The sequence below is a fragment of the Pteronotus mesoamericanus genome, unplaced genomic scaffold (genome assembly GCF_021234165.1).
Source record: "Pteronotus mesoamericanus isolate MK-2021 breed Mesoamerican mustached bat unplaced genomic scaffold, CSHL_Meso_final contig_101, whole genome shotgun sequence".
Classification (NCBI taxonomy): domain Eukaryota; kingdom Metazoa; phylum Chordata; class Mammalia; order Chiroptera; family Mormoopidae; genus Pteronotus; species Pteronotus mesoamericanus.
Window position 1 is genome coordinate 7,106,080 of NW_026555001.1, and position 20,860 is coordinate 7,126,939.

At 41.8% G+C, this 20,860-nt stretch overlaps 1 protein-coding gene across 1 annotated transcript in view; it reads right to left on the reverse strand.

The window, feature by feature from the left end:
• Nucleotides 1-6,363: 6,363 nt before the first annotated feature.
• Nucleotides 6,364-20,860, reverse strand: part of GALM (galactose mutarotase) — a 47,923-nt gene continuing 33,426 nt past the window's right edge. Inside the window, 3 exon segments of the mRNA XM_054570215.1 lie at nucleotides 6,364-7,945; nucleotides 8,571-8,753; nucleotides 8,755-8,821. Of these exon segments, the coding sequence (XP_054426190.1) occupies nucleotides 7,868-7,945; nucleotides 8,571-8,753; nucleotides 8,755-8,821 (328 nt within the window). The 3' untranslated portion in view covers nucleotides 6,364-7,867.

Sequence of the window (20,860 nt, forward strand, 5' to 3'; positions counted from 1 at the left end):
GGCAACCGTTGTCAACCAGTTAACAGCAAATAAACATGTTCCCCTTTTTTCTTGTAATTAAGATATATATACACCTTTTCTCACTATCTTTCATATAAGTAAAGATGGCACTTTAAAAAAAATGTTGCATACTATTTAGTTGCCTGGATGTTGCATAATTTATGCAGTAAAATTTTGTGCCCCTTCAATGTGCCAGGTACTGCTAGCCTTGGATTACGGAGGTGAACAAAGTCTGTCCTTATGGAGGTTAAAAGGAGAGACAAATGAACAAATATCAGGTGGGTAATAACTGATAGGTAAAAGAATGAAGTGCAGGGTAAGAAGGATTGGGAGCTGGCTGCTGTTGTGTAAAAAGGGTGGCTTCTGAGGAGGCTTCTGAAAGTGATATTTGAGCTAGTGAGTGAGGAAGCCATTCTGCTGGGGAGTGTTCTAGGCAGAGGGCACAGTGAGTGTGAAGACCCTACAGTAGTTTGAGTTGTTGGAGGGAGAGGAGGCCAATAGGAAATGAACAGAGGAGAGTGGGAAGACATGGCATTGGAAGGCAGGAGTCTAGGATGTGGACGTCATGTAGAACGTTTGTACACCCTATAAAGGACTCACTTTTTCCTTGAGAGTTTTTGAGCAAAGAGTAACAGGAATCAGTTCCCTATTGATAGATTGGGGGGCTGTTTCTAATTACTATTCCAATGATAAAGTGAATATCCTTGTACAACACTTGACAAATGTGGCCCTGCATATGTAGGACGATCCCTAGAAGTAGAATTGCTGGATCAGCAGGTAGGTGCATGTATGGTTTTGCTAGGTACTGTAAGTTTGCCCAGGTGGAAATGTGTGGGGAGTGCCTGTTTTCCTGTACCATTGCTCACATGGTACACATAGTGGGCTATCAAGCTTGTTGATTTTTACCAACCTTGTATTGAAAATGGTGTCTCAGCATAGTTCTTTTTGTTTTTGTTTTGGATTTTTTCTTTTTTTTTAAATTATAAAATACATGCTTTGCCCCCCACTCTGGAAAATTTTCATGGGTTCAGAAGTCTGGTTTAGGTTCCCTTGCTCTCAACACACTAAACTTTTGTAGCGGGACACCTGTTTACACTGTAATCGCTTGTTTACTTCTCTGCAGGTATGCCACCACAAGACATATTGTGACAGCAGGTACCAGGCCTTATTCCAGTTCCTCATTGCCTAGCACTTATTAATACTTAAATATTTGGTGACTAAAAAGTGAGTTCATGGATGAATAATTGAATTCTATTAAACCATGCACATTAAATTTTAATATCATCTTCTGTGAGACCTTCATAATCACCATTTGAATTAAAAGCCCACATTTTTCCTTAGTCTTCTGTAAGACTGACTCCTGTCTGAATCTGCCTGCAGAGGATTGAGATCCTTAGGCTGCTATTTACAATGCCCTGCTCTATCTACTGTGCAACTGTAGCATAAGGTTTTTCTCTCCTTATCTGGGTCAAGTTGGAGAATTCTGCTCAGAAAAGGTGTGGAAAATTTCTGTGCAGAAAGTTCTCTACAGAAAAGGGTGTAGAGTTCCCTAACCTCCCAGCCACCCCAAGAGATGTTGAGCCCAGGTGAGTGAGCCTAACCCTTGTAAGGAAGGGCAAGTCATTGGACCACCAGTGTCCATTTCATATGACTTCAGCTGCCTGAGGTGGTATGTCTCCACCTCTAGATTCCCTGACTAAAAGGAATCTTAGTGACTAAAAACTGAAGGTGGTTGGATGTGATCCTATACAAGGACACAGTTTTTATTATGGGTTGTAACATTGTCAGGAAATCTAGATTCTAGAAAATGAATCCTTTCACTGCCAAGGATAAGAATTCTGGCTGTAGAGAAAATGAGTATGACAGAGGCCAAGGCAGACAGGCCAGTTTATCACAGTCCTGGTCAGGAGGACAATCACCAGAATTCCTCGGCTCCTGTAATAACATCTTGCTTCCTCTGCCTAAGGATGAATATGCTGCGCTGCAGTGTTGCGGTGCTCGAGAGTGCTGGCTATCTATCTGTTAGACTAGGATTCAGGAAATCAGGGCCTGCGGGCCAGATCTGGCCCACTGCGGTGTTCATGCTGCTAATGAGCTAAGACAGTATTTACATTTTATTTTTTTAAAAAATACACATTTAATGATTTTAGAGAAAAACACTGATTTTTCTTGTACGCCATGTACCCCGACTGGGGATCCAGTCTGCATCCTTGATATGTGCCCTGACGGGGAATCAAACCCACAACCTTTTGGTGTACAGGACAACACTACCAAAGTCACACCAGCCAGGGCAGTTTTTACATTTTTGTGTGGCTGGAAAAAAATAAAAAGGATAATAATGCCTCAGGACATGAGAATTATGTGAAATTCAAATTGCAGCATTGATAAAGTTTCATAGGCACACAGTGATGCTCATTCATTTACTTACTGTCTATGACTTTCTATGTTACAATGACAAGACTTAAGTAATTACGATGGATTAAGTCCCACAAAGCTTAAAACACTGTTTAAACCCCTGCTTTAGACACGCATCTTCAACTGATCACAGTCTTGAAAATAATTATTTCTGAAGACCTTGGGTTCCAGGATTATTGGCAGGGTTTGCAGGGCTTACTGAGACATACCTTTGGTCTGGAAAGATTGTTTATTGTAAAGGAAGTGCTCCATGAAGCTAAGGAGCAAATTCTAGCTGAACACATTCATGCACTTAGAATATTGGTGAACTTTATGAGATGATAACAGCGAAAGCTTTTACTCTAGGGCAATGGTTCTCATTCCTAGTTATATATTAGGACACAAAGAGCTTTAATACCTAATGAAACTGAAATTGCTGAGGGTGAAGCCTGGGTATTAAAATAAAAAACTCCCCTGGTGGTTTTAATATACAACCAGCATTGAAAACTGCTGGCTAATGTTAGCTGGCTTAGTTCATTAGTTACTGGGTGGATTGGTCTGGCTTACTATTACATAATAAAGTTAGCAGCACTCAACCTGTAATTCAAAGCAGGGTTCTATTATGCATCCTCTAGGTTTCTCTGATCCTTTCTCTCACCAAATGACCTTATGCTGGAATGGAACCTTTCTATGAAAAAGGCAGAACCTGCATTTTAGTTTAGATTAGTACCAGTAGAGGTCACTGTGCTCAGAAGTTACATCTAAAAAAAAGAAAAAGTTGATGTTCAGTTCAGGAAGTTTGAAGCAATGTTTACCAATACCAGTGCCACTCCAGGCATGGCCTCTGGTCACAGTGAATTGCTTCAGAACATCTAAAGCTCTATCAGGTGCATATAGAACATGTATAATTGTTATATCTTCTGATGTGTTGATGCTTTTACCATTATAAAATACCTATTTAGTAATATTTCTTGTTTTAAACTATTTTGTCTGATACTAAAATAGCCACTCCAGCTGTTTGTATGCTTTATCTTTCACATCCATTTATTATTAGCTTATTGGTGTACGAGTATATCATTAGTTACTAGATCTTGCTCTTTAGTTCAGTTTGACAAACTGCCTTCTGTAGTGTTTAAACCATCTACATTTAATGGGATTGGATTTACAGTTATTTTGTCTTCTGTGTCTCCTTTTTTTCTCTTCCTCTTTTAACTGCCTTCTTTTATACTAAATATTTTTTAGTGTATCATTTTAACTCGATTTTTTTTTTACTATACTTTTGAGTTATTAGTAGTTGCATCTTGATTTATCATAATCTACTTCAGATTAATATTTTGGTATTATCAAAACCATCATCGGATTGGTCTCTCCCAGGGAGACTGTGATGTCCCTGAGGGGACAGACTGCATCTTACACATTACCTCTTGGTTCTCTTAAAAGACTTGGCAGAGAACTATGTGAAATAGGTACTCAGAAAACCCATGCTGAAATGAATTAAGAAATTTTGCTCCAATATATTTTCTTGTTCTGAACTTTCCTCACTGGTGCTATATATATGTATTATAAACTCAATGATACCATGTTATTATAACAATTACAGCTTTATACAATCATATCTTTTAAAGAAGTGATGAGAAAATACACTTTCTTATTAACGCACATATTTATAATTTCTGATATTCTTCATTTCTTTCCATGGATTTGAGTTACCATCTTAATTTTCTTTCAGCAGAAAGAAAACCTCCTCTACTAATATTTGTTGTAAGAAAGGTCTGCTAGCAATGAATCCTCTCATTTTTATCTGCAAATGTTTTTATTTCACCATCACTTTGGAAGGGTCATTTGGGATGATATTAAGAGTCCTTGATTTTTAAGCACATTGACTATGTCATTCTATTGCCTCCTGGACTCCATTGTTTGAGATGAGAATTCAGCTGTTAATTGTAACAGCGGTCCCCTGTACTGATGAATCATTTTTCTCTTGCTTTCAAATTCTCTCTCTCTCTCTCAGCAATAAATACCATGTTGTAGTTAGGTGGGGGTCTCTTTGTATGTATCCTTGGAGTTTCCTGTTGAGCTTCTTGAGTATATAGTACAGTGATTTTCATCAAATTTGGTTGAGCTTTCCCCGCAAATTACCAGTACTTTTTGAAATATTTTTCTGTCCCTTTCTCTCCTCTCCTTTTTTGGACTCCCATTATACTTACATATGCTGGCGTACTTGATGTCCCACATGTCCCAGGTTCTTTTCCAAGTTTTTCAATCTCTTTTCTGTTTTTCAAATTGAATAATTTCTTTTAATCTATCTTCGTTCTTATTCTTTCTCCTGCCATCTTGAATCTATTTCTGAGCCTCTCTAGTTAATTTTCATTTGTTATTGTATATTCTAACCTCAGAATTTCACTTGGTTCTTTTCTATAATCTCTATTTAGTTATTTTGGTAATTGTTTTTTTAAGTCTTGTGTTTATTTTTAAGTACAGCTTATTAGGCAGTTATCCTGTGTCTGCATAGCTTAGTAGTGGTCAGGCGTTAACTGGACAAATACACTTCAACCAGTCAGACTTCTTCCCTCTGCTGATGGACCTGTGTGTAGGTAGGGAGTGAATTTTGTGTTTAGGCTGTTTTCAAGTCTGTCCTGGCTTTTACTTTTTGCTGAGCCCCTCATAATTTTTTCTGCACATGCATGCAGCCTCTCAGAGTTGGCCAGGAGTTGTTTGAATAGTTCAGACCCTGTCTGGTCTCTTCTATGCATGTGCGCAGCCCAATTAGCCAATATGTGTGTGTTCCAATCACAACTGCAACCTAAGTGTCGTAGAGCCATCGGCCCTTCGTGCTCACCTTGCACTGAGATCATTACTCCTATTGTATTGAGAAAGTTTCTGGACATGGGTATCACCCACCACTCCAAACTGAGTGAGCCCCCCATCGATGACAGCAGCCTGCTCGTCCTCATGTTGTTTTGCCCTGGCAGAGCCTCCACAGTGACTGAGCTGGGAAAGAGGGGAATGGGAGCAGCGCCAGGAAAGGCGGCCAGCTTCCCCGCTGTTCCTACCCAAGTTCAGTTTTTCAAACATAAGCACATCTCATCTCAGATTGTTGTGTGTTTCTGGTTAGTTTCCAGAGCAGCAAAGTTGTTCTGTTGATTTTTCCCCCTAGCATTATAGTTGTTTTGGTGAGAGGATTTGCTGAGCACTTGACTTGGCTATAACTGAAGTGCTACCCCCAGCAAATTATGATTTGAGTAATTGGACTGAAGAAGCTGGAACTTAAAGGGAAAAGATAAGTACTTGATTGGAAAAGGACTGCACTTCTGTCGAAACTGTCCAAATAGCCCATTGCAAACTGGTGACCCAGTTGTTTGAAACGGTTACAACTGATAATGGGCCCTGGCGAGGGAACAGGGCACATGTTGTGCTTCCCTCCCGTCTTCTGGCGGTCCTATAATTCATGTGTTCTGCTTTTCACAGACTCTCCATTTATTCACTGACGCTAACTTCCTTTCGTCTGCTCAGGTTGGACTGTCGTTGGTCACTGAACAGTCACAACAATTCAACCTGCACAGCTTGCCATCCTAGTTTAGTCTTTACTGCAGTGTTTGTGCAATTATTTAACTTCACATCTTTCTTGTTAAGCAAAATGAGTGGAAGGTGGAAAAATGAAAATCCCATAGTTAATGATAGGAATACGGTCGCCTGTGAAGGATCAGAACTCAGAATAATAAAGCAGTGATCTGGTTGGGGGAGGGGGTGATGGTAATGAAGGTTAGACTCCTAAGGCCCTGGAGACTTACTTTTCTTGGAGGGGAGTGGGTGTTGCATTTTACTGGATATTTGCATTTTGAACAAGACTTCAACACTGTAGTTACATGATGTTTTTCATATCAAATACCACGTTTATTTTCACTACCTCACGTGAACAAAGTGTCCAGTTCTTACTATAGAGTTTTTTCTTGCTGTTATCTTCAGTGATTTCATCATAAAATATTACAATTATGTTCACATCATACTCTACATGTCTCACAACTATGTAGTGTCTTTTCTCAAGCACATCAAAGCCCTCTTTTATGTGTATGTTTCATGAAAAAGAATAGACTGGTTGCCACCACAAAAGGTCAATTTTTCTAAAATTTTACTTTTATCAGACTTACAGTTTGACAATCAAACTTTGGCTCTTTATTGTTTTCCCTAAACAATTAATTCAAATACCAGTAACTTCTTCCAGCTGTCTTGAAGAGGAATATCCTTATTTGGGCTACACTTCTAGGTTTGTAGTAAAAACAATTCTTTTTTTTTTAGAACAAAGGAAAACCAAGTACTTTGCAAGTTAGTACTAGAAGCAAAGTTAGTACTAGTTCCAGGCTTCCAGCTGTGCTGTGCAATTCTACAGCATCGGATTGGTCTCTCCCAGGGAGACTGTGATGTCCCTGAGGGGACAGACTGCATCTTACACATTACCTCTTGGTTCTCTTAAAAGACTTGGCAGAGAACTATGTGAAATAGGTACTCAGAAAACCCATGCTGAAATGAATTAAGAAATAAACACTATCTTTGGTTTACTGTTGGCTGCTAAGAAAGAGGAAGAATGGGAAGCTCAATTGGCTAACTAACAAGTCAGTTAGCTCTCCCCTAGGAAGACACTGGGGCTTGTACTGGAGTGCACCATAGAGTCCAGAACACACATGCTTGGTGTATTTTCTAAAGATCCATGCTGACAGATTTAAAGAAGTGAAGAAACAGTTTTCAAAGGTGCAGAGTCTCCCCCCCCCCCAACTGATTGCTAGTATATAAAAAAACACAATTCTTTAAAAACCACCAACCTACACCCATCACTGATGATTCAACTCTTCAGGAGAAGGAGCCCCAGCCTCATCTACATAACAACATCTGTGCAATCCTCAGGTAAGGCCCTGTCCTCACGCTGCCACAGCTCCTGACTCCAACAGCTTCCTCTCTTCCCTACCTTCGCCAGGCTGGGCTTTCTCAGTGAACTTCAACAGCAGAGAATCAAAATTACAGATTCTTTCTTGTACTTTAAGTTATACCACTTCTAAGGCTCAGAGACAGTTAATCATACTTGGACTGATGCTTTTTATAAAAAGGAGGAAAAAAGGAATGAGAATAGGCTCAAAGAAAAGAGGGGTGAGAAGTAGGAAAAGAGGCAGGGTGGAGAGATGGAGCCAACAGAGCATGGGGGTCCGGGCGCCATTTCTGGGCTGGGGTTAGGGCTTGGACGATGATTGGTAGCTGGGTCCTCAACTACACAGAGAACAGAGCTGGTCATCAGACCCGGCCTGGAGCCAGTCATTGGGAAGGAAATCAATATTCAAACTGGTTATCAGACAGCTACCATTTATACGATTTTTAAATCACAGGATCATTTTTAAAGCTTCTAAGTCTTCATTTCCAAATAGAAGACAGGCTACCGAAGGGGCTCCTAGCCTGGCCTTGGAGCAGGTCCTATCTTGGCACTTCCTTAAGCCACAGAAAACCTGAACCAAGTCGTGTGGTCATACTCCTCACCAGGCCTCAGCAGCACAGGCGGGAAGTGGGGCTGTGAAGGGGAAAAAAGACACAGGTTACGCCTTGCCAGCCCAGGTCAAACCCTCACCCAGGATGGCTTCAGGGCTGGTTTCCAGACTAGCTCTGAGAACCAGATGGCAGTGTAAGAACTGTTTGTTACTGGTTTCCAGTGAGATTAAAAATTTGAGCCAGAATGAAAACCAACTACATCACTAAGTACATGCTGTCATAGCAAGCAAGACTCTTGAAGGAAGCAGCATGTTGATTTATATTCTGGCACAAGCTCTAAGTGTCTTACAGGCAGGGGCTTTGCAGAGCGTTACTCTGGGAAATAGGTAGAAAAGAAAGTTATGAGGAAGCAAAAGGGAAGAAGAAATGAAGGACCATCTTTAAGTGTGGTTGCAGAAAATGAGTAGGTACTGATGAGAAACAAACTGAATAAAGGTTTTGAAGGCACAAAATAAGAGATATTTTTAAAGACAGCTAAATGCCAGGTTACTAACGTGGCGAAATGTTTCCTGTGTTTATCATGACTTGGAGAAGAGAACACACATGGACTTTTGAATCGTACAGACCTGACTCAAGTGTCATGACATCTGTCACATAGTGTGACCTTGGACACATCACCACTCTAACAGGTCAACCTGTCGCTTTACCTGATTGATTGCATCAGGCCAGTTCTGGGTCTCCAGGCAGAAACCGGAATGCTTGGGATAGATTGCTCCACTCTTGCCCTTCAGTGTGCCGTCCAGGAAGTTGCCCGTGTAGAACTGAACCCCGGGCTGCGTGGTATACACTTCCAGTACCCGGCCACTTCCGGCATGATGGACTCTGGGGATAAAGCCAAACCACATTTAGGTCTATAGAGGTCAGAAAAGCAGGCAGGGAAGCAGCAGCTGGGAAGCAGCTTTGAGAAGAATCAGACCAGTCGCAGAGCCCGGGACAAGATATGTGGAAGAGACAAAGGTAGGAAGAGCATCATAGGAAATTCTCACAGCCTCCTAGGTGAGGCAGTAGCAGGTGGTTTTGAGGATCCTCAACAGCAACTGCTCATTCTGATTTTCCTGAGAAGGACAGAACAGACTCACCCCAGCCAGGGGTGTGTGTGGGGGTGGCCAGGTTGGACAGAGGCAGTTTTAGGATCCTGGAGGGGCTGGGATTCTTTCTCATAAAGACCTGAAGCTCTCTGCTCAGCCTGGTGAAAAAAATAGCTGTTTCTTGAAAGAGATGAGATGCTTTGCCAAATTAACCGACCCCCCTCCCTGGGACTGGAGCAGGCTGTGCCCATTAGTCAGGTCTCTTCAACATCTGCTGGGGTTTCTGCTAGATTCACTGTTTCCTTTTTTTTTTTTTTTTTCCAAACCAGGCCTCTATAGAGGTGAGTACCCACCTGGTCCTGTACTTGGTGGTAAAGGGACATTGCTTAAGAAAGCCTGGGCCTCAGTCTCTCTGAGAAGTAAAACATCCCTACAATGTAGTCTGCCTAGAAGTTCAGGGAAAGAGGTCTGGGAAGAGGAGGGTCAGGTCTTGAATTGTGGTGAGGAGGCGTGGAGTCTCCTCAGGTGGGAGCAGTGGGGAGAGGAGTGTGAATAGTAGGCACAGAGGGTTTTCCCACTATAGTGGGTCCGAGCTGAAAGAACACAGCTGGGGCCTTGGTACTGGGGCACTAGGGAAACTTTGGCTTTTTATTTTATTATTATTTTTAAAAAATTGTGTTTATTCTGTTAAAGTTGTCTCAATTTTTCCCCCTTTGCCCTCCTCCACCCATCCCACCCTGCCCCCCTCTCCCACAGTCAATTCCCACTCTGTTGTCCATGTCCATGGGTCATTCATACATGTTCTTTGTTTGGTCCCTTCTTTCCACCATTGTCCTCCTTCCCCATCCCCTCTGGTCACTTTCAGTCTGCTCCATGTTTCCATGCCTGTAGTTTATTTTGTTCATTAGTTTATTTTGTTGAATAGATTCCACTTATAGGTGACATCATATGGTATGTCTTTCACCAACTGGCTTATTTCACTTAGCACGATATTCTCCAGTTCCATCCATGTTGTTGCAAAAGGCAGAAGTTCCTTCTTTCTTTTTCTTTTTTTAAAATGCAGATTGGTTTTATTTTTAAATGTCAAAATCCATTATAAAATATTAAAATATTTAAATCCATTATAAAGTCTCAGCAATTAAAACAACATGACACCAGCACAGAAATAATCAAGTAGATCAATGAAATAAAATGAACATTCTAGAAATAAATGTATATATCTAACAATGTAATATATGATTAAATTGGTATTTCAAATCAATGGGGAAAATAAGGATTATTCAACAAATAAGGTGCATGGGCCACTATTACTTAAAATAAAACAAATATAGAGCCCTATTTCACACATTATACAAAAAATATTCAGGTGAGTTAAAAATCAATATGTAAATTCTACGGAGTTTTAGGAGAAAATACAAAATAATATTTTTCTTACCCTGAAGTAACATATTCAAACCCAGAAACTATAAAGTAAAATATTAACAATATGACTACATTAAACATTTAAGACTATAGAGTAATACACATATTTAAAAAGTTAGACAAGTAATAGAATTGGAAAGGATTTGCAACACATTTACAAATGGGTTAATTGTTTTTTACAGAAAAAATTCTACAAACATTAAATCAAAAAATGGATAAAGAATACCAAAAAGTCATTTAAAGCTTTTTAAATATAATAGAAATAGGCAAGAAATATACAAAAATAGGTTTAGTTTCAATGAATAATAAAGTAATTCAAATAGCACATCATTGTCATAATCAGATTAATAAGTATTAAAAATATTGGTAATATCAAGTTTTGGTGACTGTGAAAGGAACTGGGTAGTCATAGACTCTTTTTCTTCACCTTCTTAAAAAAGTCCCTTTAGCATATCTTGCACTGCTGGTTTTGTGGAGGTGTGTTCTTTTAGCCTTCTTTTGTCTGGGAAACTCCTTATTTCACCTTCCATTTTAATTGAGAGTCTTGCTTGGGTAGAGCAGTCTTGGTGGCAGGCCTTTGCTTTTCATTACTTGGAATATTTCTTGCCATTTTCTTCTGGCTTATAGTGTTTCTGTTGAGAAGTCAGCTGCTAGCTGTACCAGGGCTCCCTTGTATGTTACTACCTCTTTCTCCCTTGCTGCCTTTAGGATGCTCTCTTTGTCTTTGATATTTGCCTTTTTAATTATGATGTGGGTGGAACCTCATTGATATGGAGTGGGCCTCATTGGGTTCCTCTTGAATTGGACCCTCCGTGCTTCCTGGACTTCTGTGACTTTTTCTCTCCTCCAGTTAGGGAAGTTTTCCATCATTTCTTTTTCGAACAGGTTCGCTATCCCTTGTTCCTCTTCTTCTTCTAGTATCCCTGTTGTACGATTATTATTACGTTTCACATTGTGCTGCATTTCCCTCAATGCCTCTTCATTCTTTTTGAGTCTTTTTTCACTTTCTTGACCTTTCTGGGAGCTTTTTTCTACCTTATCCTTCAGCACACTGATTCCATCCTCTGCTTCATCTAGCCTGCTTTTGATTCCTTCTACTGTGTTCTTCAATTCAGAAGTTGTATTCTGCATTTCCTCTTGACTCTTACTGATAGTTTCTATGTCCTTTTTCATGCTGATATAATTTGCAATAAGTTCCTCATAATTTCCCTGTAGTTTTTGGTAATGCTCTCTGAGCTCACTGAGCTCATTGAGCTTCCTTAGAACCATTGTTTTGAACTCAATATCTGATAGTTTACTTGCCTCTATTTCATTTAGTTCTCTTTCTGGGGATTCCTCCTTTCCCTTCGATTGGGGGGTGTTCTTTGTCTTCACATTATGTGTGAGACTCTTCTTTTTTTGCTTCTGCTTCTCAAATTGATCTGTCTTGATTTCCTGACTCTGTGGTGTGAACTATGGTAGGAGACCACTGTTTTTTCTTTCTGGATCTGCCTCTGATGATATCAGATGTTGACCCTGTCTGACCTTAGGCAGTCTGTTCAAAACTTCCAGGAATCTACTGTCTGTGGCTGTCTCCTTCAGTTGTTAATCTAGTCACTCTGCACTCAGCAGTCCCTCCTGGGGGCAGGGTTATTGGGTCCTCTCAAGCTGGTGCCGCTCAGGGAAGTGATCTGCCTGCATCAGATGGCTGCTGCTGTATGGAGGAGGAGTCAGCACCGGTATCCTGCTGGCTACTCTCTCCATTCTCTCCCCAGGGCCTCTGTCTCCAGCCTCTCCTCAAGTGTTTCTAGACCACTCTCTGTCCCCTTTAGCCAGGGATCTACTATTTATGGTCACCACTCTGTACTCAGTAGTCAGGCTTTAGCACTACCAGGCCAGGGCAGAGACCCTCCTGGGGGCGGGGCTATTGTGTCCTCTTACGCTGTTGCCGCTCAGGGGAGTGGTCTGCCTGAGTAAGATGGCTGCTGCTGCATGGGGCATGAGTCAGCACCGGGATCCAGCTGGCTACTCTCAGCTCTCTCCCCAAAGCCTCCTTCCCCAGTCTCCTCAGGCGACTCTAGCCCATTCTGACCCTGCCTTGGCTGGAGACCAGGGTAAGTGGCTGCAAATAAAAATTTATGCGTTGGTACTTCAAATGGCTCTATGCGTCTCCAGGTGCCTGTCTTTGGCAGAGAGCAATCCTGCTGCTTTTCACAGCTTGTTGTTATCTGTGTACTTTTTGGGCTCTGGTGCTGTAGGCTGGAGATCCTGCTTATGGTTTGGACCCCATTCTCAGGGGGATCCAACTGGCCATTTCAATATCCTTCTGGTGCTGCCGCCCGTGGGTGCCCCACCCACCTTCTCGAGTCTCTACCACACTCCTTACCAGTCAGATTGTGCTAAAGCTGATTCTTCTGTCTTTCTGAGGTTATAGGCCCCTCTCTCACTATTGTTCAATTGTTTCTCCCAGGTGATTTCCCCACAATTTAGTTGTAATTCCAGATTGGTCCTGGGAGGAGGTCAGTGGGACTTCCATTCATTCCTCCGCCATCTTGATTTTGGAAAGAAGGCTTTTTAAGTTCTTTTAGACACCAAATCATTTTCTTTGCGTTATGGAAAATCTATTCATTCTACAAACATTTATGGATCATCTGCTAGTGCCAAGCATGGTATTCGGTGTTAGACAGAGGCAGGGATTTGCAAAGATCAGCTGGCAGGAGGGACTCAGAACTGAGTGAGAGGGGAGTGTTTACCCAATGCCTTTCAGACAAGGCTGGAGGTGGGAAGCGCAGCCTCCAACCTTCCAAGGGTGTGGGCTGGGCCAAAATCACAAGCCAAGGAAGCACAAAGGCTCTGGAAGTCCAAGGAAGGCAGAAGTGATTAGAGCTTCTAACAAAACATGGGTCTTAACAGGTCCCCCCACTAGGACAACACCGCTGGGACAGTCCAGGTCAAACCAGAATGTACAGCCACTCTACTATTAGCCAATTTTGGAGTCAATCCTGTGTCCCCAGGAATGATTCCTGGAGGAGCTGTAGTTGGTGAGAACTTTGCGCATGCGCATGTGTTTGTAAACTGGATTCCTCAAGCTCTAAGAGCAGTACATTTATTCCTATCATGTGGGACATGCTGAAGCCTCTTCACAATAATGTGGGTGAAGTCAGCCCTGAGGGAAGACACTGCGGTGTGGTGCCCCTCAGCTCTTAAAGCTCAAAGCACACAAGGGACATGGAGATGAGCCCTGTCTTGGTGGGCATCACACAACCAGTGCCCAGTCACGGGCATCCTGTCTGGCGTCACAGAACTCAAGGGTGTTGGGACCAGGAGGGTTTCTCAGAGCTCTTCTGGTCCAAACTGCTCTTGTAACAAATGAGGAAAATGAGACCCCCATTACTTGGTGTCATCAAATAATCACCTATGGTATTAACATCCTGTATTTCATTAATTTAGGACCCTCATTTCCATACTTTTAAATCTCTGAAATCATGTTACTGTTTACATGTCTGGTTTTTCTTTCTTCACAGGATGTAAAATAATGAACTTTACAGTTGATGGCATCTTAGAATTGATTGAAAAGTGAAAATAGTTTGCCATATCCTCCACTCATCTAAAACCTCTGAACAAGTAATCAGGGATTTGAGAGCAAAAAAGAGAAATCAGGATTATTTCATGAGTGATTTCAACTAGAGATTAAAGCGAGAGAGATCATTTCTCAACCAACAGTCCTCTGCACATTTGCCAAAAGTTGTCATGTGGATTGTACATCGTTCTGAAAATAGTGCCCTTTTGCTTGATCACCTTTCATTCTCTTCCTAAGTTCCAGGTCTCTTCTTCCCTAGGTGATAGGCCAAGCCATTTCAAACAGGGAACACAAATATTTTGAAGTCAGCTCCGTGAGTTTAGTTTAGTAACATGGGGAAGCCCAGCACCATTCCGTCGTCCCACTGGCACATTCTTGGAATGTGTCAGAGTCAGAGCCATGGACTAGGAGCCGTCCCCTTTGTCACTCTTTTGCTCTATCGACATTCACTAAACACTGACTGTAGGCCAGGCACTCTGACGGGTAGGGACAGTGCGCAGATGAACGAGACATGGGACTGGCTTGCGGTCTGGAGGGAGGAATAGATATATGAGCAGCTCATAATCGCAGAGAGTGAGGAATGCTCCAGTGATAACACCGCTGGAAGAAAGGAGACAAGAAGTGTGAGTGGGAGGGCTTAGAGGGGGGAGACTGAGGAAATTCCATGGAAGAAGGGATGATAGGTGAGCTGAGGCTTGAGGTGAGATCATGTTAGGTTGAATGGGTGAGGAAGGTTGAAGATGTGGAGAAAACAACTTGAATACAGGAGATACAGAGTTTCCATGACATAGAATTATAATGTTAATTATAATATTTCCATTTATTATATAGTCTAATATATAATATAACACCATTATATTGTTTAGTTATTTTCAATATATTCCTAGTTTGGGGTTTGATTTCCTTTTTGATTCAAGAGTTACTAAGAGGTCAATATTGGCTGTATTATATTTTGTGAAACTGCCTCAGGTTTTCTTAGTAAGCTTAGATATGCTCAATTTTTGGTGAGCCTTCTTTGTGAATTGCATCTTTTATCATTATAAGGTGTCTTCCCTTATGTGATTTAATGATTTCTGTCCTAAAATCAGACTTTACTGAGGTTAGGATTGAGACTACTGCTACTTTAGCTTTCCTTTGTTGGGTGTGCTTTTGAATTCTTCTATCTCCTACCTTTCTGAGTCACTTGGTTTGTACACAACATTCCATTGAGATTTGCTTTGTGGACATTGAATGGCATTAATATGACATATATATGTCCTAAGAGTTCTTAGTTCTGTCCTTATATTTTATGGCATGCTTTCTGTGTTTATAAATTCTAGTTTTTCTAAAAAAATATTTTACTATATATGGTCTGTTTGTTTCTGATCATTTAGAAAGAGTATTTTTTAGTGGTTACATCTATACATAAGTAACCTTAATATAATACATGTATACTTAATTTTCTCTTTCTTAGACAGGATCTGCCTAGTTTCTCCTTCCTCCCCTTTCCTCCTTCCTCTTGCTGAGTTAGGTCTGACACTTTTAACTCTGTTCCAAATAAGGGGACTTTTGTTTCCCAGTAGATGGTGCTGGAGACACAATATAAAAAGCTTGCTTTATAAAATAAACATCTACTTCATCTGAGTTCAGAGTCAGCCCTCTAGTTCCTGATCTTTCCAGGGAGAATTAATAGTTCAACTTTTTGCGTCTCTAAGGCCAAATCTTGGACAGTGACCCACCTGGGTGCTATTGTCCTGAGAAGCGGGTGACCAACCACCTCCCACAGTGACTTTTAAAAAGGCAACACTGTTTCCTTATGAAACAATTAGACTGGGAAAAAGAACGAGCTGTTCTCAAGGGCTCAAGATTTTAATTTTACCAACCCATATGCTGAGTGGTAACTTATGATGCTTTCCACCCTTAAATGGTGTTCCCAATATTTAGCTTTTCCCGAAAGCTGTACTTGACTCTAAGTCTAACCCTTATGACAGCCCCAATGTGATTGCCTAGGTCAGTCAAGATTATTTATTTCACTTAACTTGGAAAAAAGCAAGTCATGGAGTTTTTCAGGACATAAAGACCCGGGCCGTAGTTCTGGTCTGTTTACCTCATATGGAGCAGTCTACAAATCAGTGATTACTTAGGTTTTCTCTCTGTAAAACGAAGCTGATATTATTTGCTGCCTTATACAGTGCATGGAAATATTTGACCAATGACTTGGTTGAACACATACAGGAGGAAGGCATCAATAAAAGAGCCACATTTCAGAATAACATATGTAACACAGGGAGCAAAGACTGGAGAGGGTAAGACTTCAAGAACAGCAGAGCAGTCCTGACCTAAACAATGAGAAACTTGGGATAATTCTAAAATTAGATTTTTGGTAAATGAGAAGAAAACAAGAGAAAAGGTTCCGCTCTGTCTTTTCCAGCCTCATGCCCTGATACATTCCCTCATGTGCCTGATGGTCAGGCATGTGGAAAACTTGGAATTTGTCTCCCAAATTCACCAAATCTTTGAACCCTTTTGCATAACCAGAATGCCCTTTCTGCGCCCCCTACATCCAACCACACTGGCAAAGTCCACTGGATCACTTTAGAGTGCTCTCTAGTGCATTTCCTTTGTGGATCGTAACCACCACCATGAGAACTCATTCTTTTGTCCTCTTTGTTCCCATTCTATTTTGAACATACTTCCCCCAAAACATCCATCCCATGGTGTAATTATAAGATTATTTCAAGCTGTTGTTCTATAAGGCGTGTGAGCTTCTGGAGTGCCAGAGTGGTGTCCTGCTTATCTTTGTACCTTCCAGGCAAGAAGCACAGTCTTTACTGTATGGAAAAACTGATGAATGAAGTAGCATCCTGTGACAAAGTCAGAATGAAAGATCTAGAAAGAACCTTAGGATTTGCCTCATTTAGTTCCCTCATTTGGCAGGTGATGAGACTGAGACCCAGAGAGCTAAAGGGACTTGCCCAACGTGACACATCATCATAGAGTCAAAGTCTTTGGGCCCCTACTCAGGTGCTTTCCACCTCACCCTGGAGTGACTGGGTTACAGCCTCTTCCACCACCACCCTCAGCGTTCTTGTTTTCTTTTGCCTTTAATTTTTATTTGTTTATTTTTAGAGAGAGAAGAAGGGAAGGGGGAGAAAGGGAGAGAGACGAGGGAGAAAGAGAGAGAGAAGTACTGATTTGTTCTTCCACTTACTTATGCATTCATCCCTCGACTCTTGTATGCACCCGACCCAAGAGCAAACCTGCAACCTTGGCTCAGTGGGAGGGCGCTCTAACCAACTGAGTTACCCTGTCAGGGCTTCTTGCTCTTTTAATTGAAAAATGAATGTGCAGTTCTAACTTTGTACTTTGGTGCTAAGAATAGAAGGAGATGCCAAAATAGCTCTCTCAGCAAAGTACACAGAAAACAAAGCAGAAACGGAAAGGGTGCCCTCAGAGGCAGTGTCACATCACGTGACTTTGGTTTAGAAGCCACCAGAAAGCTGGGGTGTTGGCAGAGAGAAGCTGATTTTCTAAAGAGAATTTCTTCTTCTCCTGAAGGTTGGCTGAGTGTGCATTAAGGTCTGAGCAGCAATGCCTAGAAGATGGTGGGCTCCGCTGACTCAAAAGGAGTGGCGTCACAGCTTTGGGGCACAGGAGCAACGTGAGGTGACTTTTGATTCCCCATTCCAAGAAAAATGTGACTGTGGGCACCATTAGGGACCCACTTGAGGTTACTGTCGTGGATTTAGAGTGAGACCAGTAGCTGCCTATTGGCAGCTATGGGGCGGGAGGATTAATCGGAGCTGAGTTTTTTGGGAGAATAAAAAGACGAGGAAGGGGGCAGGGGAGCTGACAGCATATGCAAAGGGGTGATTCTAAGTAAGGACTTTGGAGCAGATTTGGGGAGAGTGAAGTTATGAGGGAGTGAGGGGCAATGAAAAGGTGGTAGGATCAGCGATGATAGGTTCCCGTGGCATGGAAGAATTACTAGAACTGAGAGACATCTTAAATTGTGCTCCTGGAAGGCTGCAATAAGAGGTGATGGTAAATCAAGGGTATGAGCCAATGACCATAGGAGTGAGGAGCTGAGAAGGATGGAGGATAAGATCATTGGAAGAGAAGATGCCAAGAAGCCGAGGAGTCAGGGTATCATCAATATGGATGATGAAATCATCAACGCATCAATAAAAGAGCCACATTTCAGAATAACATATGTAACACAGGGAGCAACGACTAGAGAGGGTAAGACTTCAAGAATGGCAGAGCAGTCCTGACCTAAACAATGAGAAACTTAGGATAATTCTAAAATGAGATTTTTGGTAAATGAGAAGAAAACAAGAGTGAATCATGACAGGAGTGACAGAGTGAGATGAGCAAGGAATGAGAAGTGACTTGGCGGGGGGGTCTGCAGATGACCTCATCAACACAGAGAGGGCATGTGAGTGTCACTGTGGCGAGGGAAACTGCCTCAGTCTTGCAAGATGAGGTGGACCTGATAAGTAGAAACAGAACGCGCTAACATTTCAGGTATCTGTCACAAGGCATTACATTTTCTTCTTTCTATTTTCACTTCTGGCAGAGTTATAATTACCTGTCCTCTGGAAAGAAAGGAAAAACTCACTACCTTCATGAAATCCATTTGCCTTTTCTCATATCTCTCATGATAGGGGATTCTTAGACATATTCTATTACGAGGAACCTGGCTTTTCCCCATGGCTGCTGTGGCAGATAGCATTTTAAAAAGACAGTATATGTCCCCTCCAAATGCTCTTCTTACAAAGTGATGTTGACACTCCTTCACTGAGGGCTGGACCTTTACAACTGCCTCAACCACTAGAATGTGGCACAGTGATGCTAGGTGGTTTCTGAGGCCAAGCTGTAAATACAGAATGAATTTGGCCTGGCTCTCTGTCTGTCAGGAAGGACATCGGCCCTCAGACCGACCCCAGCCTGCCATGGTCTAAGGAAGCTCAAGTCACATCATAAGGACACACGTCGAGCATTCTGGCTGACAACCCCAGTTAAACTCCCCGACCAATAGCCAGCACCAGCTGCCAGACACATGAATGAATGAAGCCATCTGATGCTTCCATCCCAGGCTCTAACCTTCCAGCAGGGGCACGATAATGTGCTATCGGAACCCCCAACTGACAAAAACAAAGAGAGGTGGTAAACAAAGAGTTGAAATAATTCACTGTATAGTAATAGATAACTAGGACACTGCCTTTGGATGTTTGCACTTCCTGGCACTGACTTAAGTCCTGGTGGGAGGTTAATGTGGGCCCCCTCCCACCCTGCCTCCCTTTTTAACGCAGGATGCTTTTAAATGATTCTCCCTTAAGGACACTAATCTTTGCAATTACTTTTGGATGAGGAAAAAACAAATACATATTTGTTAGGGTACTCATTTTTTTAGCATTTTTTATGCACCAGGCATTAAACTAACTTCAGTCGGGAATCTGATCAAAGAGACACAAAAAATAAAAACTTAGAGGAAAGAATTACAAACGCAATGAGTGGCACTCAAAAGCTCTGGTGGAGCAGAAAGAAGCAACACGCAATGCAGCCATGGGGCCAGGAAAGGTCTTCCCCAGGTTGGGACAGAAGCCTCATCTTAAAGGATACGTTGGGATTGACTAACTGGACAAAGCATGCACAGGAATGGGCCCCTACCACCTGTGACCTTGTATTTGGGGCACACCAAGATGCATTTATATTACACATACTTCATGAGCTCCTAGCTCTGATTTAATTTTGGGGGGCAAAAGACTCAGGAAATGGGGTAGAAGGTAAATGAGTTCTTGCGGATTCTTGATCAAACACTAACATGGTGAATTTTTTTTTTTTTTTTTTTTACATCTGGGCATGAACATTTTCTCAGCGTCTGACTGAGAAAAATTCACCTGGGGTGAATATTAATTCAAAGCTTTTAATTTCCCATCATCTGAAATAGCTCCTTTCTCTGCCTGGTGGCCCTTGTGCCTGACTCTCTGAGATGAACAGATGGTCACTGCAAGAGTCACTGAATCTCCGCGTTCATCCATTTTAGCCCCTCCCTTCCTGGCAGGTCCCTTTCTATGTCATCTTCACACAACCCAGTAACACCATTGCAGGGATAAAATCGTGGTCCCCCAGACAGTCTTCAGCACAGGTGAATCCTGTCTGTAATAACAATTAAAATGATTTTGTGAAAAGAGCAAAGAAAAGAAAAAGGAAATCTGGCATAGACTTTCTAGAAAAATTGGGGGTGGGGTGGATAGGAAGATATTTTCTCCAATAACTTTTTTCTCCCTTAAAAACATTTAAAAATAGCCCTGGCTCGTGTCGCTGCCCTGGCTGGTGCGGCTCAGTGGGCTGAGTACTGGCCTGCAAAAAAAATGGAATCAATCGCCGGTTTGATTCCCAGTCAGGGCACATGCCTGGGTCATGGGCCAGGTCCATAGCAGGGAGTGAGTGAGAGGCCAAACACGCATTGATGTTTCTTTCCCTCTCTCCTCTTCCCCTTTCTAAGAATATATAAATAAAATCTTTTAATAATATTGTGTTATTTAAAAATTATTTTCTATGATTTATCCTATATTTTGATTTACAAATCTAGGTGCAACATCTTAGGATTCAAACAGACTTCCTAACTGACCTTGGGTAAGTTTGTATGCCTCTGTCAGATTCCATGTCCCCATTTATATATGGAGCTAATTGATACCTACCTAATACAGATATTGTGAGGTTCAACTGAGAGAATGCTATGATGGAGGTTGTATCTCTAGGCTAGAACCTGGCCCACATAGTTCTCTCTCTCTCCCTCTCTCTTTCTATCACACACACATGCACACACGCACGCGCTTGCTTCAAAAATACAGAGAACAGAGAGAACAATTGATCATTATAGCACAATTCATTCATGCAAAAGACAGGTGCATTCTTGCCTCTAGGGGGCATTGCCATTTTC